The sequence below is a fragment of the Melitaea cinxia genome, chromosome 17 (assembly GCF_905220565.1).
Source record: "Melitaea cinxia chromosome 17, ilMelCinx1.1, whole genome shotgun sequence".
In the NCBI taxonomy this organism is placed as follows: domain Eukaryota; kingdom Metazoa; phylum Arthropoda; class Insecta; order Lepidoptera; family Nymphalidae; genus Melitaea; species Melitaea cinxia.
Window position 1 is genome coordinate 10,808,713 of NC_059410.1, and position 23,369 is coordinate 10,832,081.

At 33.0% G+C, this 23,369-nt stretch overlaps 1 protein-coding gene and 1 non-coding gene across 2 annotated transcripts; both read left to right on the forward strand.

Moving 5' to 3' along the window:
* Positions 1 to 834: 834 nt before the first annotated feature.
* LOC123661554 (dynein intermediate chain 2, ciliary) lies at positions 835 to 23,015 on the forward strand. Its single transcript, XM_045596510.1, has 17 exons — positions 835 to 849; positions 8,017 to 8,130; positions 8,722 to 8,926; positions 9,220 to 9,342; positions 9,702 to 9,830; positions 10,236 to 10,354; positions 10,427 to 10,561; positions 10,828 to 10,957; positions 11,559 to 11,726; positions 12,143 to 12,286; positions 12,709 to 12,818; positions 13,239 to 13,416; positions 14,829 to 15,057; positions 15,810 to 15,909; positions 21,623 to 21,756; positions 22,545 to 22,638; positions 22,882 to 23,015. The coding sequence occupies exons 1-17, from the start codon at positions 835 to 837 to the stop codon at positions 22,966 to 22,968; spliced, it is 2,214 nt and encodes a 737-aa protein (XP_045452466.1). The 3' UTR covers positions 22,969 to 23,015.
* On the forward strand, positions 22,415 to 22,487 carry Trnat-ugu. Its single transcript has one exon. It is a non-coding gene; the product is annotated as a tRNA-Thr (tRNA).
* Positions 23,016 to 23,369: the final 354 nt, after the last annotated feature.

A 23,369-nucleotide genomic window follows, 5' to 3' on the forward strand; every position in this document is an offset into this window, starting at 1 on the left:
CCTCATACAAGAATCATACTGATATTTTTCGTTGCTTATTTGTGTTTGTATTATGTTTCTAGAATAATACACTGAAGGTCATTTATTATGTGGGAAAATAGAAAGACTTTAATTTAATACATAAATCAAAATCATCCATAGAGATATATGTAGGTATTGAGAAATAGGTTGGTAATTTTAGATATAAAGGACTAGTTTTTTTTAATCTGTGAAAAGCGCAACAGCTTTTGCACGTCGAATAAATAAATCAATATGTCGGCGAAAAGATACCCACGCGTAAACATGACATAATTACGACGTAACGAGGCCTGTAAACACGACGCAATTTTTAAAGCACATTCGCCAACCTAAAAATTACTTCAGCTTTCAGCTATGAGCTAACATATGAATGTAATAAATAATGATTATCTCTACTTAGGTCTAATGATATGTTATTAGAATAACGCTTCCGATATTGCAGAGTAAATAGTAACACATCCTTAATCATTGTTTTAGTAATTAATAAATCAATACTATACATACAATTACCGCCAATAAGAAATATCTTTGCTTAAAATAAACACTTACCAAAAATGTTCTGGAAAGGATGTCTAAATAACCTTGCCGGCAGATTACACTACTTAAAACCTTAACAGAATCTCTAGCACTGGCCGTCAACACAGGAGAGAACAGGGGAAAGGTCCCTGTTACCAAGGCAACCGAAGACTGCGCGCGCAGTACTAAAGACATTCAAAGTTGATAGCCGTTTTCATCAATGTTCCACTTATCTTGAAAACTTTTAAAATAATATATTTATATTAAAAAGTTGTAATTATGAACAAAGTATAAATTGGTATGGCTCCGAAAAAGGTATGTATTTATTTATATTAAACTATGTTTATTAAAACATATTACACAAAATTATTAAATTTATTTATATTAACTACTATGTAATAAGTAAATCGAATTTAAGATTGAATAATTTCAATACACATTCGAAAATTTAGATATTTTAAATATAAACATTGCATATGTTACACAATATTCCTGTAGGTGCCTATTGATTAAACAAAATCACGTTGCTACTCACACCGAACGCTTCAAGACAGACTTTTAAACATATATTTTCGTTATTATTAAACACTAATGCATGAATTTACACATTATTTATTTAACAATATTACTCTTATTTAAAAACACTGATATTTAACTACCACCTTTGTACATGTATTGCATTAATTACTATATATTTTTTTAGATATAACTCAGTACAAATTTTAAATTACACAATGTATAAAATACATTTCCATCAACAAACTCCAAAAAAACTAGATAACTAATAATTGTTTCGACAACTAAGACCAACTGTTAATCATTTTAAATTTAAATGCTCTAGACTGCTTATTACATTTTGTGTGTAAATTCAATTGTAAGATAATTCAGTAATATAAGATCTGAAGGCATTTTGAAGTAAGACTTTTTTACGCGCGCTTGACTTGGGGAGTAAACTGGTGAATTCGTCACGAGAGCGTTACGAAAAATGTGATTAGGCGAGGTGAACGGAGCAAGTGTTGCGAGTACACATTTTCTTCCTCTCATTGCCAGTTACGTTTCGTATATCTAAGACCCAGTTCAGACCTATTGTGCAGGTCTATTGCTAAAGAAGTTTTACTTCAGTCGTGTGGTCTGAAGCACAATCGTTTTTTTTTTTTTTTTTTTTTTGATCAGGCTTTGTTTAGTTTGAAGAATTTTAAAAATTAGTTTAGGTGATTGGGTGTTTTTTTTTTAAAGGGTTTTGTTTATTATTTATAGTATCAAAATGAATTAAGATCATAAAAATTAATTCACAATCACTCAAAATTGAGTGTTAATCTCATCACTCATCATCATCACTTCAGCATATCGCAGTCCACTGCTGGACATAGGCCGCCACAAGTTTGCGCCAAAAATGGCGTGACCTCATGTGTGTTGCCCTTAGTCACCACGCTGGGCAAGCAGGTTGGTGACCACGGAGCTGGCTTTGTCGCACCGAAGATGCTGCTTCCCGTCTTCGGCCTGTGTAATTCAAAGCCAGCAGTTGGATGATTATCCCGCCTTCGGTAGGCTTTTTTAGTTCCAAGGTGGTAGTGAAACTGTGTTATCCCTAACTCGCCTCTTATGACACCCACGGGAAGTGAGGGGGTGGTTATATTTTGTACTGCCGTAACCACACAGCGTCCATTAAAAATATATAAAGCTTATTTGAAGTGGTCTTTATTGGCTGCAATACAGTCCTTTAAACGTTGAGGCGAGTTATCAATAGAAGCATGCACTCTTTCCATGGGAAAATTCATCACTGCCAATCCACAAAATCTCCAAACTATCATGGCATTTAGAGCTAGCCGTACTATCTAAAACTGACCATAAAACATAATCTAGCGGATTAAGATTGGGACTAGATGACGAACACCCTTCGGCTCTGATGAAGTCCGGAATGTTACTTTCTAACCAAGATTGGGTGGATCGAGCTTTACGACCGGCGCCAAGTCTTACTGAGAGGACTATTCTCGGTTCTTGGACATGGAGCTGTTAGGGGTGTAACTATCTTCTCAGGAACAGTACCTTGATACACTTGTGACGACGTTTTGATACCTTTGACATAAAAATATGGCTCAGTCACTCTTTCATAGCTAACACCCCACCAAACCATTACTGAAGTCGGATAATGGCCACGTTATACTATGTTAACTAATTGGAAAGCTCCCTTAGAGCTTCGTGCATAAATACGGTCATTTTGTTTGTTAACACTTTATTTGTGACCTCCCTTTGCTTACCGCTTAAGTTAGAACTTCTTTTGATTTTACCACCCTATTCTTTTTTTATTTATCAGTTAAGAAATGACCAGTGCATATCTTATAGGCTGCTAGTCCTTAAGTCATATTTTAAAATACGCGACATGATTCTAGATGCTATCTTCATCTCCCGAGATAAAATATTTTGCTTTCGGACAGGATTTCTTGTATTTCATTCCCTTACTGCTTTGATCGTCTTTTTCGTACGAACGCTACGTGGACAGCCAGCTCTTTTTCTGTCGCAAATAGAGGAGGTTCCATTGTACCTAACAATAGCTCGGTACACAAACATTTGACTAATACTAAGCGTATAGAGAGTTTTAAAAATACTTTGTGTAATGAGTTCCTCCATTTTAATATCACAAATTTTTTTACAATGTATTGGCGTGAAAATGAGAAAATACAATGAACAATCATATGAAAATGACAGATTCCAAATTCAAATGTAATATTTTGTTTATTTTTAATTGTAAGAGTATTTATGGCTAGACTATGTATACATGAGAAACTATTTCTTTGCAAAGTTTACTTGTCAATAAATCTGTAGAACCAATTTGATACATTTTTAATTATTGAGGAAACTTAATTCATTGCGATTTACAAAGTATCGAAACATATCGATAATTGATGATACTTAAAATTTTAGTATATCACTTGCATAAAAAATAATTAAATAAAAAAATGTCTTCTGATCTTATAAAATTAAACAGTTAAGATATAAAACATCAAACAAACAATAAACTAATGCTACTGTACTATACGCCATTTATCTAATTGTATACATGACTACTAAATACAAAAAAAAAAGAGATACTGTTTAACGACTTCTGCATGGTACTACAAGATACACTCTGGCCTTTTTTAACCTTGACAACAGACCTAGTGTCTGGCACCGAGATATCCTGCCATCCTTTACAATTAGCCCTGTCAAATTGCCTTATTACTGTACAGTTCAGCATTAATTCTAAATATCATTAGCAATTGTCATAATGTTAACTATTTCGGACCACACGCAACATTTCAACGGATAACTTCCCACTAACAACTTCTAAAACAAAACATAACTTTGATTATTTTGACAATAATTCCTTTGATACCTTATTTAGATACCTAGCCCGCAAGGGACAAATAACCCAGTTAGATTGCCTTTGCTCTGGCGCAGTAAGTCGACAGAGAAATCCCTCGGATTGCTGCTAAAACGACTAAGAGTGAGTAGCTCTGCTATGGACATGGTACGAAGAAATTCACTGTATGTACAACTATGGCAATCCGTGTTTGTCCTTTGTCGCTGGTTAGGCTTAATGAGCAATCATATCATTTTATGCATTTTCGGCTCACTTTGATAGCACTTTACTATAATGACTAATTATGTAAAAAAGCGCGTGTGTAAATTATACTTCATTGGCTAGCTAACTTCACGTTGCTAAATTCTTCTTCGTTGGCTAACTTCAGAGTGGCGGTTTTTAGTGACGGTGTTCGCACACATCATAAAAATTTACTCTCATCATGTTTCCCTGACACGCCAAAAGAAGTATAACTTCAATAATAACAAATATGTGCGGGTCATTAGAATTTCAGTTAACGTTATTGTGCCAATTATGTGTGTGTGTTACAAGAGTTTATACTGAATGGAACAAAATGAAATCCAGTAAAGTTTTAATCAGTTAAAAATTATATTGATTTAATAAAAAAAGTGATATGATGAGCCCATTTGTAATGTTTTTGTCCTCGCACATTGTGTATTTTCTGTGTTTTCGTCGAAGCACAATGTGTCCCTGTGAAATGTTGGGCGTGATTTTGTAACTTTGCTTATATTTGCCAAACTTAATTTCTTTTCGTATTACCTTATCGTGTAGGTAAGCTGATTTTTATCATTTTGTAAACATATATTAAAGAAAACAACAACAATAATTAAAATTGTAATTTGTAAGATGCGAATTCGAAGGTGCTTTTGAAGTTTATTTGAATAAAGTTATTTTGTATTTTGATTTTGATGATGGTGATTTTGAATTGATTATAATATTATTTTATTTGATTACTTCAAATGATTACCTGAAGAATGCAATGTTTTTTGTGACCTATTTTTAAGTTAACCCAAAACATGAAATAACGAAATGAAATCCTGCTTTGACGAAGTTAATAGCAAATTAATTATAAAATTCAAAACACGGAGGTAATAACCGATGTTTATTAACGTAATAACTGTTATCAAGACAACAATATTGACGTAAGAATTTTAACGTTCAACACGCAAGCAAGTAAGCGCGTAGAGAACGGTATGACAAAATATAATTGTTCACAGACTTTATCGTAAATATATCTTTATTTTCCTAAATCTAGGAAAATCTAGGAAATAATAATGATTAAATTATTAGGATTTTTATAGTAAATAAAACAATATACGTGACATTAAAACAACACTTTGGACTTATTAGGAACAAAATTTATTCGCTTCCTTGAACCTTTTGGTTAGTTTCAAAGGGAAAACTAAATAAGAAACTTAGTGGTTTTTAGTAAAATATCTGTGTCATCAAATCAAAATGTTACCTACAACTAACACCACTAAAATCGAGACCTAATGTACTTATAAAATAAAAAAAGCTTGTATATTTTTTACAAACCAAAATCTACGTAGTCGTAGTATGACTAGTTTTTATATTTTAACCAACCCAAATTTAAATTTAATTTGAATTTAGACAGTAAAATTTTTAAATCTGTTTTGGTGGCTTCAGTAAAGCAATTGCAGCTTGCCTTCTATAATAACTTGAATATTTGTAAGTCCATTCGGTCTATAATAAACTTGGCAATTGCAGAAATTAGTTTTTTCTTTAACCTTTTCAATTTACTTAATATTCTTAACTTTTTAATAATATACAAGCACATTTTATCAAAAAAAGCATGATTGAAATATTAAGTTATATAAGTTTTGTGATGAGATTTTAATTCATTTCACAATAGCTTGTAACTATTGTATTATTGTTATTGCTAATTTCGCTCGCAACACAACTTTAATGTCGAAAATGTAAAAAAAAAACACATTTATACTTATACCTATCTTACGGCTTTAACATAAACATAATAAGCTCTATATTTTTCTTGAATATACATAATAAGTTATTACTATTTCTTTTAAAAGTAAATAATTATTTATTAAATTACCTGTATTTTATCAGTAACATTCACCCACCGTCCTGTTACGATGTCGTGAATCTTCTTTCCAAACTCAAGCCATTTTCTCTTCGCTAAATTTACAATTCTCGTGACTATTTCGTACTTCATTTAACTTTCTTTATTAACTCCGGTGTAGATCTGAAATAGAAAACCAAATTCAATTTAACGTTCAGTTGAACTATCCAACATAAATTAGTAAAATTAAACATAAAGCGAAATTATATTTGTACTTCATAGCGTTGTCTTGATAGCTCGAGTTCGCCTTCCGCATTGAAATAATTAGATTTTCCGCATGAGAAGTTAATATTTAGTAAAGGAATTTTAATCAGGTTTGTAACCTAAGATTTAATAAAGTATATAAAACTAATATTGTCGACTCAAAAGCGCTAATAACGGGCGCCATAAAGAGACTAATGCAAATCCGACTCGGCTTAACCAGCGATGTGGCTGTTAATGCACGTACGGCTTACAGCGGTACCGTGCTGTCTTGTGCTAGGTAATACCAGACACGGAGACTAATTAGAATTTGGTGACACGCCCAACGGAGCAAAGTAATTTACGAACTAAGTACCGTCAGCATATTAATGACTTCGTCAAACATAAATCAAAATCAAAATCAAAAATATTTTTATTAAAATTAGCTTGAAAAGCATCTTGAATCGTCATTTTCCAAATTAAAATTTTAATTATTTTAAAAGTGAAGCCGGTTCGGAATTCAGACTTCGACTAGAAAATCCGGCAAAAAAAACTCCGCATTCCCATCCTAAAGATATATATATTAAACGTATATAATATAAGACTTATAATTAATAAAAAATTAATATTTTTTCGTACTGCGACCGATATTATTCGAATCTTCGAAATTTATTAGAAAAATATCCTTTTTAAATTTATTTTAACTTTCGCTTCAGCTTGTAATATCCCACTACTTGGCATAGGCGTCACTCCCCATGTATGAGAAAGATCAGAGCTTAATCCACCACGCTACTTCAATTCGGATTGGCAGATATATTCCCTACTATGAGTAACGATCGCTACCAAGTGTATATGATAAAAACCCGGACCAACGGCTTAACGTGCTGAAACTCACAAGGACTGCACAAACACCCAGACCACAGCAAACATCTGTATGACCAATAAAAATGTTTGTCATGTGCGGGGATCGAACCAGCGACCGCCAGCGCATCAGCCACAAACCAGTGCTGTGACGGTTGCGCCAACGCGTCGTCTTTTATTAAAAAATTCAATTTAAGCTTTAAAATTGTTTTAATATATAATTTTTGACTTTTCACCCCGTCATTTTGCATATTAGAACATTAGCCGGTTAATGTGTATGTTTATGAAAATAATAGTACAATAATATTTTTGATGCCGCCTTCTTTACTGACATTATTAATGCGACTTTAAATCAACGCAATGCAGCTTACACCTTAGTTACTAGAGATATTCTTTAGCGAAAGGGCACTGCAGTTAAATGTTCATTTGAACCGCACACTATCAGAAATTTAGTCAAACTTAATATTAATTAATATGTCTTCTGACGAGGAAAGTGATGTGAGTACTTTTAACAGCGTTATCGCGTGATTATTTATCACAAAGCTTGTCGCAAATTAAAATTACATAAAATTACGATTACGATTATTTAAATCACGCGAAGAAATTTAATAATTTGTTTATGCTTGCTTTGCTTGACTTAAAAACCCCAGGAATGTTTATAGTTCTGTGACATGATCATGCTCAATAAAGTCCTCATAAAATAATATGCAAACAATATTAGACCCATAAATCAAGTAGTTGAAAGCGACTGTAGGAACCAGCAGTCCTTGATTTGCTGCGTAACAGAAAGCTTGCGTATTTTGGCAATTTATAAAAACAAATAAAAATGTTGAAGGCTATGATCAAGCGTGCTTTAAAAAAAGATGATGAGACAGTGCTTATAACAAAGACACTACTGCGTTTAGAAGTAGGCGTTTTAATTGCTTTCACTGTCAATGTTGTGAGTGGGATGAGGGAAATAAGTTTATGCGTTATTTAGCAGAAGGATACATCAACGAAGTCCCGCGGCAACCTTGTAGAAGATGAGGCGCTTGACTGGCTGAAGCCGAGAGCATTGATAAAACCTGACAATCAAGAAGACGTTCCAGAAGCTGTAAGTACTCGTATTGTGTATACATATAGAGATAAAATAGAAAAAGAACTGACTGAATGCTTAATGGTTGAACGAACGTCTCGCTGAGGCTAAAGTAACGGTAGCAAAGTACAGCGTAAGTGTGCATAGAAGTTAAAAGAGTTTGGTAAATTTATTTATAGCTAAGCATAGCATAATTTATTAGTGTATTGAAATGTCAACTTGTTTGTTCGAATAAAATATTTCTGTGTATTGCCAAACTTAACAAAGCTTATGATTTTTTTTTTTTGAGATAGATCTTTTTAGTGTTGTAATGTATTTTGAGTACACAATATACATTTAAAATTATTTGTGTCCTTTCAGGGAATGAAACTATTTTTCTATTTATTGATTGTTTATTACATACTCGGAAGTAGATCTCAACCATATAAAATATATTCTGCTTCGTTATTTTTAATTAAACAAACTATTATCATACACGAACCACAATGAAGAAATATGTCATACTACTTTTTGGTAGTAGAATTTAAGCTAATAGGACATGCAACTTTGATTTGCTATATCGTGTGTACCAAAAAGGGATGATACCCAAGTAAATAATAATTCTTTTAGGAACTTGAAGAAGAAGTTGGTCGGATATTAACAACAATTAATCCTCAGTGGGTCGCCGATGAAGTGGCGTATCATTATGGGCAAGGTAGATTTGTGACCAAAGCCAAACCGACGTATGGTAAAGCATATCCTCTGTATATCTACCAGGGGACGGCTATACGCAAAGATTCAGAAGAGGCAAAGGCTCAAATTGCAGCAGGCTATGGTAAATTTCTATGTTTTATTCTTATAAGTAATACATTTTACTTTATGAGTAGACAAATTGTCTATAAGAAATCTACGTTGGCAATCAATTAAGTTTGTATGATTTGTTGTTTTTATTGTACTTACTTTTAAAGTATGCAATAAATTAAATAAAAAATATATCTTAACTACAGTATACATTGTATAAATAAAAATTAGTTTGTAAGAATTAAATCTTGTTAAAAAAATAACTCTTTTACAATTAATTTATTTCGTAAAAAAATTAAATTTTTATTTAACTTATTATCATAATAGGTATGGTTGGTTTTGATGACGCTGGACCGAAACGAGTGAAAGTTAAAAAGTCAGCAGCGGAGGAAGAAGAAGAGGAGGAACCAGAGCCCGAAAATGCTTCACCTGAAGAAGTAAAACCTGAAGGTAGTCTTAGCAGTAATTTACAGTTACTTACAAATACATTGTTGTAAAGGTGCAGAAAATTGTAGTAAACTGTGGGATATGGAATAAAAATTAAACGAGGAAGTCCTTGCAACAAAACTTTCCCGACTCTTTCATGCATAAAACAACAGCTGTTCATATATTATATTTATTGATTTGATAATATGATATTATCTCGACTGCGTGCGATATATATAAATACATATATATGTAGCTACTATGCCATATAATCATAAAATTAATTCTAATATTTATAAATTTCTAAAAAAAAACTTATACCTATGAAATTAAAACATCAATATTTTCTTTTATTCAATTAAAATGTTAAATTAATTTAAAAGAGGATGTACAAGACGAAGAAAAACCAAAGGAAGTAGTTGATGAACAAGAAGTTTTACAACCTGAAGCTGTAGATGAAGAAGCAGAAGCTGCAGCTGACGAAGGTGCTGAAGAAACCGCCCCAGAGGAAAGTAAGTGACCTATACCACGATTACTTATTATAGTCACGATAATAATTCAAAACTAAGAAGACTTTTTAAAAAGATTGAAAACAAGATGATTTTCTCTTCATTTAAAATTAATGAAAGTAAAACAATAATAACGATAATTAAGAATAATAAAAATTGTATTATTGCAACTCATAAACACATTTATTTACATACTAGTTTTACTGTGTAGTTGTACTTTCTTGGGTTAAAATTATATAGTTATAATGCAGGTTTCGAATGAAATGTACGAATGCAGAATCATTAAATGTATAAACAGCTGGATTAGTACATTTAAACAAAAACCTTTTGTTTCTATATTATTATATTGCGATAAATTTGACTATATACGTATTATTATATATTATAGCTTATTTAACATTTTAACAGAAGAAGAAAGCGAGGCGCAAGTTGAAGAAAAAATAGAAATAAAACCAAGAGTTAAAAAGCTTGCTAATCAATTCAATTTTTGCGAAAGAGCCGCTCTCACATACAATTTTCCAAGACGGGTTAGTACTATAACTAATAAATACCGTTCATATTATTAACCGAATTTGATGTTTCTTAAATTAATCCTATAGTCTGTCGACACGCAAACTATCCCACCACCACGAGCTAATTATGGAGCAACTGTTCTCCAATGCATCATCTTCGATTATTACCAAGAGGACTACGCTAAAAAGCAACGCGAAAAAGAAGAGGAAAAACCTAAAAGAGTAATAATTAATATATATATATTTTATATTAAATGTTGTTCTACATACATTACTTCTGAATTTTCTGCTTGTTGGGCTATTCCGTTTTCTGTCGTTAGAATATAGTCTAGATCACTCAGTAATAACGTAGCATTCTCCTGGAGAAAATTTTTTCAAAACAGATGCAATAGAGTTTAAGTTTATCTATAATATTAGTTCAAAAATACAAATCTTTCGCCTTTATAATATTACGAATTTGATATTTTAATATGTGTTTTATTTGTTAGTTGCGTAAAAAAGCAGCAAAGCATGTGAAGTCAGCACAACAAATACATGACGAGCAACTGGCACAACGTATTCGCGAAGCCTGGACAATCCTTGAAAGATTGGTCAACCAAAACATTTACGACGATATCGGTATGACAACCTAATTATACACATATAATCTATTAACAAAGATACCCCGCGTTGGCGCAACGGTCACAGCCATGGATTGTGCCTGTTGCGCTGGCGTTTGCGGGTTCGATCCCCGCACATGACAAACATTTGTATTGGCCATACAGGTGTTTGCCGTGGTCTGGGTGTTTGTGCAGTCCTTGTGGGTCTCCCCACCGTGCCTCGGAGAGCACGTTAAGCCGTCGGTCCCGGTTGTTATCATGTACACCTGATAGCGATCGTTACTAATAGTAGGGAATATATCCGCCAACCCGCATTGAAGCAGCGTGGTGGATTAAGCTCTGATCCTTCTCCTATATGGGGAAAGAGGCCTATGCCCAGTAGTGGGATATTACAGGCTGAAGCGTAAAAGATATTTTGCAAAAAACTTCAGTTTTTATAAGCTTAAAAGCTATTTTGTCAATATATAGCAAATTAAATTTGTTTGTTTAAAATCAGAAAAATATTTATTATTGTGCTCTGTTTAATCTTCCATAATTAAAGAAAAGCTTACCAGTAAGGTTTATTATTTATTTTATTATCGGTAAAGGTTTATAACTTTATATATATAATTACACCGTAGCTCAAGATTACCGCTACTGGGACGATCCCTCAGATGAATTTCGTGAAGGTATGGGGTCCTTATTACCTCTATGGAAATTTCAATTTGAGCCGATGCGAAATCACGCTGTATGTGACGTGCAGTGGAATCCGCACTACCAGGATTTGTTTGCAGTCGCTTATGGATCGTGTAAGTAATATATCACCATTAAAAAATGTGAACTAAGCAAATTATGTTATTCTATTACTTAATAAACTGTGTAATTTATATGAATTAATAAATTTAGTTGAAATAAAATATAGAAATAAATTAAATGTAAACATTTATTTATTTATATTTATTTTATTTAACAATTTTTTATACGTATAAGATTATACACAATATTTTGTCATGGAGACTCACGTATAATGGGTGTGCTTATCCCTGTGAGAGATTTCTTCCAGCACACCCAATTTTAATTTCTAATTGACAAAAATGATGGTCTTTATGATAGTGATGATTCAAAGCTTTATTGTTATATGGCATACACGTCGTGATAGGACTATAATTGTCATTTATAATTGATGTATTATATTGTTTAAAAAACATTGCTCTAATTTCTCCAGTGGATTTTACACAACAGCAGAAACAAGGATGTTTGTGCTTGTACAGCATAAAAAATCCAGCATATCCAGAGTATTCGGTCATCACTGATTCTCCGATTATCTGTCTGGACGTTTTTAAAGAAACTCCTTATCTTGTTTGCGTCGGTAAGTTTCAGTATCTTATTATCTTTTAAGAATAACAACAACCTGCTTATAATAATTTTACTCACTTGCTAAAACAATTTCTTTTTTCCATGTAAGAATTGCATGTGTTATTATTTCCCAAGAACGAACAATTTAATGATTGTTTTCAAAATTTGATATACTAACTTCGGCCTCTGTATTTTAAAGCCAGCAGTTGGATGGTTATCCCGCCATCGGTCGGCTTTTTAAGTTCCAAGGTAGTAATGGAACTGTGTTATACCTTAGTCGCCTCTTATCACGGGAAGAGAGAAGGTGGCTACATTCTTTGATGCCGTAACCACACAGCGAACAACAACGACACAATTTTACATTATTTGCATAATTTCGACCGGTTCGTAATTTATATCTCAAAAAAGAGATAATAAAATGGAGCTCTGTTCCAGGTCGCTACGACGGTAACGTATGTGTTTATAATGCACAATTAACATTGGAGTCCTCTTATCAATATAAATCAGATTCTGTGAGAGATAAACACAGCAACATTGTTTGGGAGGTGAGTACATGATATAGTAACTTATATATGAAAATTTATGTGAAAAACTAACTTATGTACAAAAAAAAATCGAATAACGTTATCTTTAGTTGTTTTATGAACTATTATTTATCATTACACCTTTTTCTACTACTATTTCCTCTTACTTTATATTTATACGTGGAAAAAGTAAAATAATGGGCAATATCATATTTTACTGAAATATTTAACGACTAGACGTGCCATACGCTACAGCCTGTAATATACCACTACTGGGCATAGGCCTCTTTCCCCGTGTAGGAGAAGGATCAGAGCTTAATCCTTGATAACTAGATGTGCCATACTAACTTGAAATGACCGTTTTAGCATACCAAATCTAGTTATGGTAAGCAAAAATCTCAAGAAATCTGATCGTAAGTTAATGGACGCGAAACCCAACAGATCCGTTGGGGAGCTCGTCTAATTGACGGCGAGGCATCGTTCTTCTCAATATCTGGTGATGGGCGCGTGGTGCAGTGGGCGGTGATGCCGGGCGAGCTGCAGGCCACCACCATCATCACTCTGCACTCCAGCGTGCCGCCCATACCCGGCCCTGATGGGACGATGATCACCGTCAATAGTATGAACTTTTTTTTTATGTCACTAAGTCGGCAAACAAGCGTACGGCTCACCTGATGATAAGCGATTACCGTAGCTTAGAGACACCTGCAACACCAGAAGCATCGCAAGCGCGTTGCCGACCCAATCCCCAATCCCCTCAGGAGCTCTGGTCACCTTACTCACCAACAGGAACACAATACTGCTTGAAAACAGTATTATTTTGCTGTGGTCTTCTGTAAGGTCGAGGTACTACCCCAGTCGGGCTGCTCCATATTTTGAGCAAGAAATCCCTGCTGTGCCCTACCTCAGTTAAGAACTTATTCTTTGATTTTACGTATGGAATTGAGTTTTCTAAAAAAACTTCAAAAATTGTTTTCCAATGTGTACGCGAATTACACTCATTATAATGAAACAGCTTTTTCGGTTTTTCTCGCGGTTTATTAAGTTTTTTAGATGCCCGACGGTTCGGATACTGTACAGCAACAAAGGTCACGGGATGATCACATGACATGGGAGGAAACTGCGATTCTCCCGAAAATCCGAAAAAGTTGTTTGATTATAAAAACTCCACAGTTTCGTGTTGAGGGTAGTTTTCGTGAGTTAAGTATAAAACATGTTCATTGATTACAATTTTTAAAACTAAATTAAAAGATTTTTCTGATTGTCAAATACAAATGTCATATGTGATAAAAGAACTTTCGACTGTTTCTATTAGGTATTCGTATACATAAATTCGAATGAACTCATAATTTGTATACAAATTTGAAATATGTAGCCGATTTACTAATTCAAAAAGTAATAAAACAAAGCAATAATAAGCAACTTAGTTACTTATTTTTTATAGACTTGAAATACTGATTTTACATTAAATAAAATTGTCCTATAAAGTAAATATCCCCAAAGTTGTAATATCTTCAGTTCTTTGAACATTTCAATCAAAAATTCTCTATTAGTTGCATAAATTGCATTTAAAATAAGTTTTATTTGACTAGCCCGTTGGCGCAGTTTGTAGTGACCCTGCTTTCTGCTCCGAGGGTTGTGGGTTCGATTCCCACCCCGAGTCTGGGTGTAATATAAATATTTATTTATATATTTATATATGTATTATTTATAAGTATGTTTATCGAAAAAAAAAAAAATATATATATATATATATGTAGCTATATACCAGTCGGCTGTTACCTATAACACAAGCATTTAGTTGCTTACTTTAGGAACAGACGACCGTGTGTGTATATAAAAAAAAAAAAAAAAATAAGTTTTATGGCGTCCTTTTTTTTACAATAGTTTATCTTCAGAGCAGCAGTTCTAAAACTGTCTAGAATTGTTAGGATGGTCCGACACAAACAGCTTTTCGTTATTATAACGATATTAAATTTGTAATAAATGCATTAAACATGTGACAAATACATAATATATTTTTTTTAATAGGTTGCGGCAGTTGCATCTGCTTCCACCCAGAGAAGCCAGATATCTTCATGGTGGGCACTGAAGATGGGATGATCCACACTTGCTCGTTGAAATACAATCGGAATTATGTCCGATCGGTACAAGGACACCACATGCCTGTGTACAGGATCCACTACAACTACTTCAATAACAGCATCTACGCATCTTGCTCCGGCGACTGGAGGGTGAAGATATGGGAAGACGGGCGAGAGTAAGTCTTGTGATATATTTACTGCTCTATACTATAGGTCATCATCATCATCATCATTACAGCCTATACAGTCCACTGCTACACATAGGCCTCCACAAGTTTACGCCAAAAATAGCGTGAGCTCATGTGTTTTGCCCATAGTCACCACGCTGGGCAGGCGGGTTGGTGACCGCAGGGCTGGCTTTGTCGCACCGAAGTCGCACTATAACTATATATATACTATAGGTACTTTTTTTAATTAACATCCACGGGCTCTAAATGCCTATGCCTTTTGTTGAACATACGTTATAATACCACAGGCGATTTATTATTCGAACTACAAATCGACAATCCCGTGACTGCTTTTTTTTTCATGTACTCTCACACTCGTGCACACAGACATAAACACATACTTGCACATATAAATTTAAATAATTATTTATCTGTTTATAATACCATAGGTACTGGGGTAGCCTGTAATTTATTGTTCTACGACCAATTTCAAAATATTAAAACGCAATTCAAGTAGTCATCAAAAGCACTTTTTAATTTTACTGGGCATAATTATCTATTTCTATTATTAATTACATACTATGTAAGTGAATTATTCTCTTGATATTCATTTAATTATTATTACTAATATTGATTGAGAATATACCTTTACTTTGTGATTATGATTAATAAGTGCTGTTGAAAGCTTACAAAAAGAAAATTGACATTGGTTTTTTACTAACGAAGTTTTGGCAAATGATGATATTTGAACTTTTATACAGTGAACCACTGTTCATGTTCGAACTGGGTTCTCCAGTTGGTGATGTAAAATGGGCGCCCTACTCCAGCACTGTATTTGCAGCGTGTACCGCCGATGGAAAAGTGAGTTATTATTATTTCGATAACCTTGATAATCATAAGCAGAAATCTAATGCTAATAGTGAAACAACTAAAATTTTTTGATAATTTTGACAATAGTAAATAGACGTCTAATGCTAATTGCAAAAAGTACCTAACTAAAAATAATATTAATAAACTGATGCAAATCGACTTCATTAAGGGGTTACATGGGTTTCTTGCGAGAAAAAACGGCCTATTTTTAATAAAAAAAATTAATATAAAAATTAAATATTAAGTTCAAACTTTTTACTGTCTTAAAGATACACATTTAGTAACAGATAACTGAAATTTTAGAAAAAATATATTTTAAACTAATGGTGTTTTTACGTCATTTCCTCCGAGCCCTCGGGAAAAAAGGTGCGTCCGCGTTGACAGCAGAACTCATAGCATGATCACCTAAAACGAAAAAATACGTGTTTTAGTTATGACTTTAAACTAGATCTTGCAAGAAGGAAAAAAGAAAAAAATGGAAATTGGATATTTGGCAGACGCTTTTACGAAAAAAAATAAAAAATTTGCTAAAATTTCGTTGCATTTTTTTTAAATAGTTGTAATTGAAAAAAAATATCATATAAAATCCTTCGTCCAAGTCCTTGTAAAAGTCCTTTCATTAAGATCGGTTGAATAGTTATCAAGGAATCTTGACAACTGTCTTAGTAAACACAGTTTTGAGAAAGACACGCTTAAAGTTTTCAGTGATAACAAAACAAGGATTTTTTTGTAACTTTGAATCGTCGATTCTTGGTCCATAAAGTAAAGAACCTATTGTAGCTGCAACGTCCAGGGCATCCTTTCTTCCTTATGACGAATCCTAGCTTCACGAGTTGCTTGCAGAGTTTTTCTCGACCGCGCAAATACGGTTTTTGTCTACTTTTTAACCGACTTCCAAAAAAGGAGGAGGTTCTCAATTCGACTGTTTTTTTTTTTTTTATGTATGTTACATCAGAACTTTCGACTGGGTGGAGCGATTTCGACAAATTTTCTTTTAATCGAAAGGTGGTGTGTGCCAGTTGGTCCCATTTAAATTTATTTGACAAGAGATCTAACAACTACTTTTCGAGCTATATCTAATAATGCGTTTTTAGTTGACGCTTTTTTCGTCGACCTACGTTGTATTATACCACATAACTTTCTACTGGATATACCGATTTTGATAATTCTTCTTTTGTTGGAAAGGAGATATCCCAAGTTTAGTACCATGATAAGGAAACCAGGATCTGATGATGGGATCCCAGAGAAATTGATAGAAATTCTTGAAAATCCGCAATAACTTTTTACTGGGTGTACCGATTTTGATAATTCTTTTTTTGTTGGAAAGGGGATATCACTAGTTTGGTACCATGATAAGGAAACCAGGCTCTGATGATGGAATCCCAGAGAAATCGAGGGAACTTCTTGAAAATCCGCAATAACTTTTTACTGTGTGTACCGATTTTAATAATTTTTAATTTAATCGAAAGCTGGTGCTTATCATGTGGTCACATATAAATTTTATTGAGATCTGATAACTACTTTTTGAGTAATCTTTGATAACGCGCAGTTACTTAAGTATTTTTTCGTCGATCTACGTTGTTACTACTCGTAGATGTAATTGAAGTCGGTTTTTTTTTTCGTTTGCAAGCAAACACAATTATTACACTAACTTTTTAAAACTGTATCTCCAAAAGTATTAATCGGATCGACTTGAAACTTAAGACAATATTTTAGAGATGTTCTAAATTTAATAAAATAATAAATAAATAAATAATTTTTTGAACATTTTTGAATATCATATCAAAAATTGACCGCTCCAGCGGGGTTCGAACCCGCGTCCCTCCGACTGACCGTGTCGGCGCTCTAGCCAATTAAGCTATGGATTATAGTTCGTGGAGCGGTCAATTTTTGATTTGATATTCAAAAATGTTTAGAATTGCTAATGTGTGGGTAACACAAAAATAAAATCGTACATATTAATTTTTTGAAGCCGTGAAATCCATGTAACCTCACACGTATATAATTATCAAAATGTAAATGGAATCTTGATCCTGAACATCTTCTGATTCATTTTAAATAATATAAAAGTTATATACAATAACGTTAATTTTCATTTGATCGTGAAGCACCGCAAGCCATGCACGAACAGTCGATACAATAATCCCCTATTGAATTCCGCAAGCTTGTTACCATTCAGCTGACCATTTCGCTTTGATTGCTATTACCACTGATAGCCTAATCCTCTTATTCGAACGTGTACGAATTGATCATTGTTAATCGATATGAGCAATATGCGTTTGATCTGAGTTTCTGTTCCCTGTTTGTAATATTTAGTTTAGACGGAAATATCTAACGTTGTAACATTGCTGAACTTTACTCGTGATTGCGTTCGTGTAATTTTAAATCGTATCCATGTACCCAATATGTCCAGCTAGCATTATTGTAGTGTCATAATCTTTTTAACCGACTTCTAAGAAAGGAGGAGGTTCTCAATTAGATTGTATTTTTTTTTTATGTATGTTACTTCAGAACTTTTGACTGGGTGGACCGATTTCGATAAAAAAAAATTAATGTGGTGCGTGTCATTTGGTCCCATTTAAATTTATTTGAGATCTAACAAATGCTTTTCGAGTTATATCTAACTATCCGTTTTTACTTGACTATTTTTTTGTCGTCCTACGTTGTTTATACCGCATAACTTTTTACTGGGTGTACCGATTTTGATGATTTTTAAGTTAATTGAAAGCTGATGTCTATCATGTGGTCATTTGGAGGTGCGAAACAGGGTATAAAGTCCCTCATCCACCATTGAAAAGGGAGGATCCTCCAACCAGACGGATGTTGTGTCTGGTGGGCCTGGCCCCAACGGTTGTTATCGGGTTCTTGTATACACTCATTCAGTCTGATAACTTTTGATAGCGCGATGTAAGATACGTCAGTTTTCTCAAGTTTTTATATGTCGCGAGATAGATGTTCATGCCGAGTTGGAACTGTCTGTAGTGATGCGTAGTGGCTGACTGCCACGTCGACAGGGAGACAATTATTATATATTACTAGCTGACCCCGCAAACGTTGTTTTGCCATATATATTATAACTTAGGGGAATGAAAAATAGATGTTGACCGATTCTCAGATCTACCCGATATGAACACAAAATTTCATAATATTTTATTAACCCTCTTAACACCCCCCCCCCCATAAACTACGGGTATGAAAAATAGATGTTGTTCGATTTAAAAATAGGGGTTGGTGGTAGAAGGGTGTAAATTTAGGATTGTATGTATTTTTCAAAGCCAAATCATAATAAAATAAAAAATAAATAATTTATCTAAAAATTAAAAAAAAAATAGGGTTGGACTACCCTTAACATTTAGGGGGATAAAAAATCGATGTTGTTCGATTTTCAGATCTACCCAATATACATACAAAATTTCACGAGAATCGGTCTAGCCGTTTCGGAGGAGTTTATATGTATATTAGACTAGCTGACTCGGCAAACGTTGTCTTGCCGCTAAACGCTATTTAAAAATAGGGGTTGAATGTAGAGGGTTGAAAATTAAGGGTTGTATGTATTTTTTAATATTGTATCATAAAAAAATAAAAATAATAATTTATCTAAAAATTTAATATAATAATTTAGGGTGGACTACCCTTAACATTTAAGAGGATGAAAAATAGATGTTGTTCGATTCTCAGACCTACCCAATATGCACACAAAATTTCATAAGAATCGGTCAAGCCGTTTCGGAGGAGTTTAACTACAAACACCGCGACACGAGAATTTTATATATTAAGTAGATTATTATATGTATACTTCGATCCTATAGTTTTTAATATTTTCATTTTATGTTTGGAAATACACATGTTTAAGTAATAAATGTAATCTAGGATATCAATGTTTAGTTAGTAATATAATTGTGTTTGAAGGCTAACGAATAAAACCAACTTCAATTATATCGACAAGTAATACAACGTAGGTAGATGAAAAAGTAGTCAAGTAAATACGCGTTATCAAAGATTACTTCAAAAGTTGTAATCAGATAAACATCGGCTTTTGATTAAATGAAAAATTAACAAAATCGGTACACCCAGTAAACAGTTATGCGGATTCTCGAGTTTCCCTCGATTTCTCTGGGATCCCATAATCTGATCCTGGTTTCCTTATCATGGTACCACACCAGGGGAATCTCCTTTCCAACAAAAAAGAATTATCAAAATCGGTTCATAAACGACGAAGTTATCCCCGAACATACATTTAAAAAAAAAAAACAAAAATATATACGGTCGAATTGAGTAACCTCCTCCTTTTTTGAAGTCGGTTAAAAAGCGTAGAGTTCGAGTTCAACTTCTCTTTTTTCTAAACTACTGATTATGAATAAAACGACGACGCGTTTGTGCAGCGGTCAAAGTGCTGGCTGTAGTGCTGGCGGTCGCGGGTTCGATCCCCGCTCACGAAAGACATTTATATTGGCCATATAGATGTTGGTCGTGGTCTGGTCGTGGTGTGTGTTGCCGGACCCCCGACACAGGAGAAAATCCTACTGGAGGCCGATGAGTGTGAAGCGTTTATTTATTTATAATAGTTTGTTATACAGTAATAAAAGAATTATATGTATTTGTACTAAGTAGCGCTGAAATAAAAGCACGTCTAATGGTTACTCAATGGTTTACTTTCTTTAAAGTAGAATCGGAATTTCTACCGACACGTTGCTATTTCATGGGCTATTTATAGTTATAAATTATAAGCTAACTACATTCATTCGCTATTTTTAACCGACTTCCAAAAAAGGAGGAGGTTCTCAATTCGACTGTACTTTTTTTTATGTATGTTACTTCAGAACTTTTGACTGGGTGGAACAATTTTGACAAATTTTCTTTTAATCGAAAGGTGGTGTGTGTTATTTGGTCCCATTTAAATTTATTTGAGATTTAACAACTACTTTTCGAGTTATATCTAATAATACGTTTTTACTTGACGATTTTTTCGTCGACCTACATTGTATTATACCCCATAACTTTCTACTGGATGTATCGATTTTGATAATTCTTTTTTTTTTAAAAGGGGATATCCCTAGTTTGGTACCATGATAAGGAAACCAGGATCGGATGATGGGATCCCAGAGAAATCGTGGGCAACTCTCAAAAATCCGCAATAACTTTTTACTGGGTGTTCCGATTTTTATAATTTTTAATTTAATCGAAAGCTGATGTTTATCATGTGGTTACATATAAATTCTTATTATCAATATATAATTTATCGAGATCTGATAACTACTTTTTGAGTAATCTTTGATAACGCGTAGTTATTTGACTATTTTTTCGTCGATGTACGTTGTATTACTCGTCGATGTAATTAAAGTCGGTTTTTTTTTCGTTTGCGAGCAAACACAATTATTATTTTACGGTCTTTATTTATATAAATAACCGCAACCGACGTAGTTTTTTTGTACTCTTAGCAGTCCGGTGAACAAACACTCAGCCTACAGACTATTTGTAACGATAAAAAAAAACGTGCTTTAGACGACACGACTGAAGTAAAACTTATGAAACGTAACTCTCTCTCCCTCTTTCTATAATCCCTAACTTATACCTTCCTCTCAAGTTCCGTTCGCCTCGCCCTATCACACTTTTCGTAACGCCCTCATCACGCATTCACCAGCTGTACTCCCCAAATCAAGCGTGCTTAAAGAAGTTTTACTTCAAAAATTAATTACATTTTCAGGTTTACGTTTACGACTTAAACGTCAATAAATATCGTCCAATTTGCGTGCAAGCTGTCGTTTCGAAGAAAACTAAGAAACTCACAAGGATCGACTTCAACCCTAGACTGCCGGTCGTCGTTTGCGGCGATACTAAGTATAACCTTTTTATAAACTACTTTTGCGGGTATTTTGATCACAAATTGGCAATAGAAGTTTTTTAAACTTAAATTTTATTTTGTACCAAAGAACAAACATAAATTACTCTACTTCATCTATTTATATAATTAATTACATCGAGGTTTGTTTAAATTAGAAATGACAAGGTATGGGTGCAGCTATTTAAACTTTAACGACGTAAAACAATACATTTTTAATGACCAGTAATAATATTCATTATTTTTTCTAGTTGGTTTTGAGTTATAAAAATTATTTAAGAAGAATAATAATTGTTTAATAGGTTAGCAATTGTTACCTGAATTAATATAAAAATAATCTTTATTGGACACGATGAATTAATAATGAATATAGAAATATATGTATTTTTAATGTTAATGTTGAGCTAATTATTCCTGAAATTACTACTAGAGCCTAGTAGTTTACTCTCGATGGCTACTAGTCCCCTACATAAGTCGTAGTGATGTTTGTCCATAACCTCTCTTAATAAATAGGCGTTCTTATGTGAACATATTATCTTTAAAAAGAATAAATCAATATAACAAACTTTTTAAAAAATTACTTTTATGTTATATACGTCATAATTAGAGATAAGTGGTAAGAATGATATATATTGCTATTTCAAAACTGTAAGCATCGCCTCCATAGCTCAGGGGTTAGAGCACTGGTCTTGTAAACCAGGGGTCGAGAGTTCAAATCTCTCTGGGGGCATCAATAAGTGTATTTTTTTACTTTTTTATTAAAAACAATCTAATATTTTTTTAACAGAGGTACATGTCACGTGGTTAAATTATCACCGAACTTACGAGTAATGTGTAAACCACCTAAGAAGGCTCAAGGAATTGATCAGCGAAGTTTACAGGTAAAACTAAAAAAAAATATTTATTACTTTTAAATCTGTTACAGTTTTTCTAAAGATAAACAATAACTATAATTTTTAATAAATTTAACGAAAAAAAATAGTTCTTAAAAATATTTCATTTTTGTTCTGTTTTCAATTATGTTATGACAATGTTTTGTTCTATTGTAACTAGCCATTTTGACATTGATTTATCAAGGGTTTTTTTTCGTAAATCAATCTATTTTGTATTATTTTTTGGTGCAGATTATGAAGCTGGATAAGCTGCTTAGTTTAGTACGAGACCCGCCATTCCAGACTGGCGTTGTTGACGAAAAGTTCGACGATGATTAAACTTATTTTACTTTAGGATAATTTATAAATAAAACAAAAATTTACTTCCATTTGTGCTTTATTCAATTACGTCACTTATAAAGCTTTAAAATAATTGGTTTTTATTTCCATAATCCAATAATATTCAAAATATATAATGAATTTCAGCTAATATTACAAGTAGGAATAAAAACTCTTTGGTCTTTATTCTAAGATAAAACTTAAATACAAAAAAATCTTAGTATTATATATAATAGCTCTATTCAATAAACTCTAAAAACAAAACAAAGCCATTTGCAATGGTATGTTAATAAGGTAACAATTTATGACTAGTTTTAAGAGATCTTCAAAAATATTTATAAAGATCGTTATTGCATAAGAATTACTTGACATTGCTTTAATTTGAATACTTATAACTACAA

What these genes read in the sequence shown, in the direction of transcription:
- LOC123661554 (XM_045596510.1), top strand. An exon ending in TGCAGTCGCTTATGGATCGT is followed by an intron (nt 11,727 to 12,142) that starts GTAAGTAATATA and finishes TAATTTCTCCAG; the next exon opens with TGGATTTTACACAACAGCAG. An exon ending in TCCTTATCTTGTTTGCGTCG is followed by an intron (nt 12,287 to 12,708) that starts GTAAGTTTCAGT and finishes GCTCTGTTCCAG; the next exon opens with GTCGCTACGACGGTAACGTA.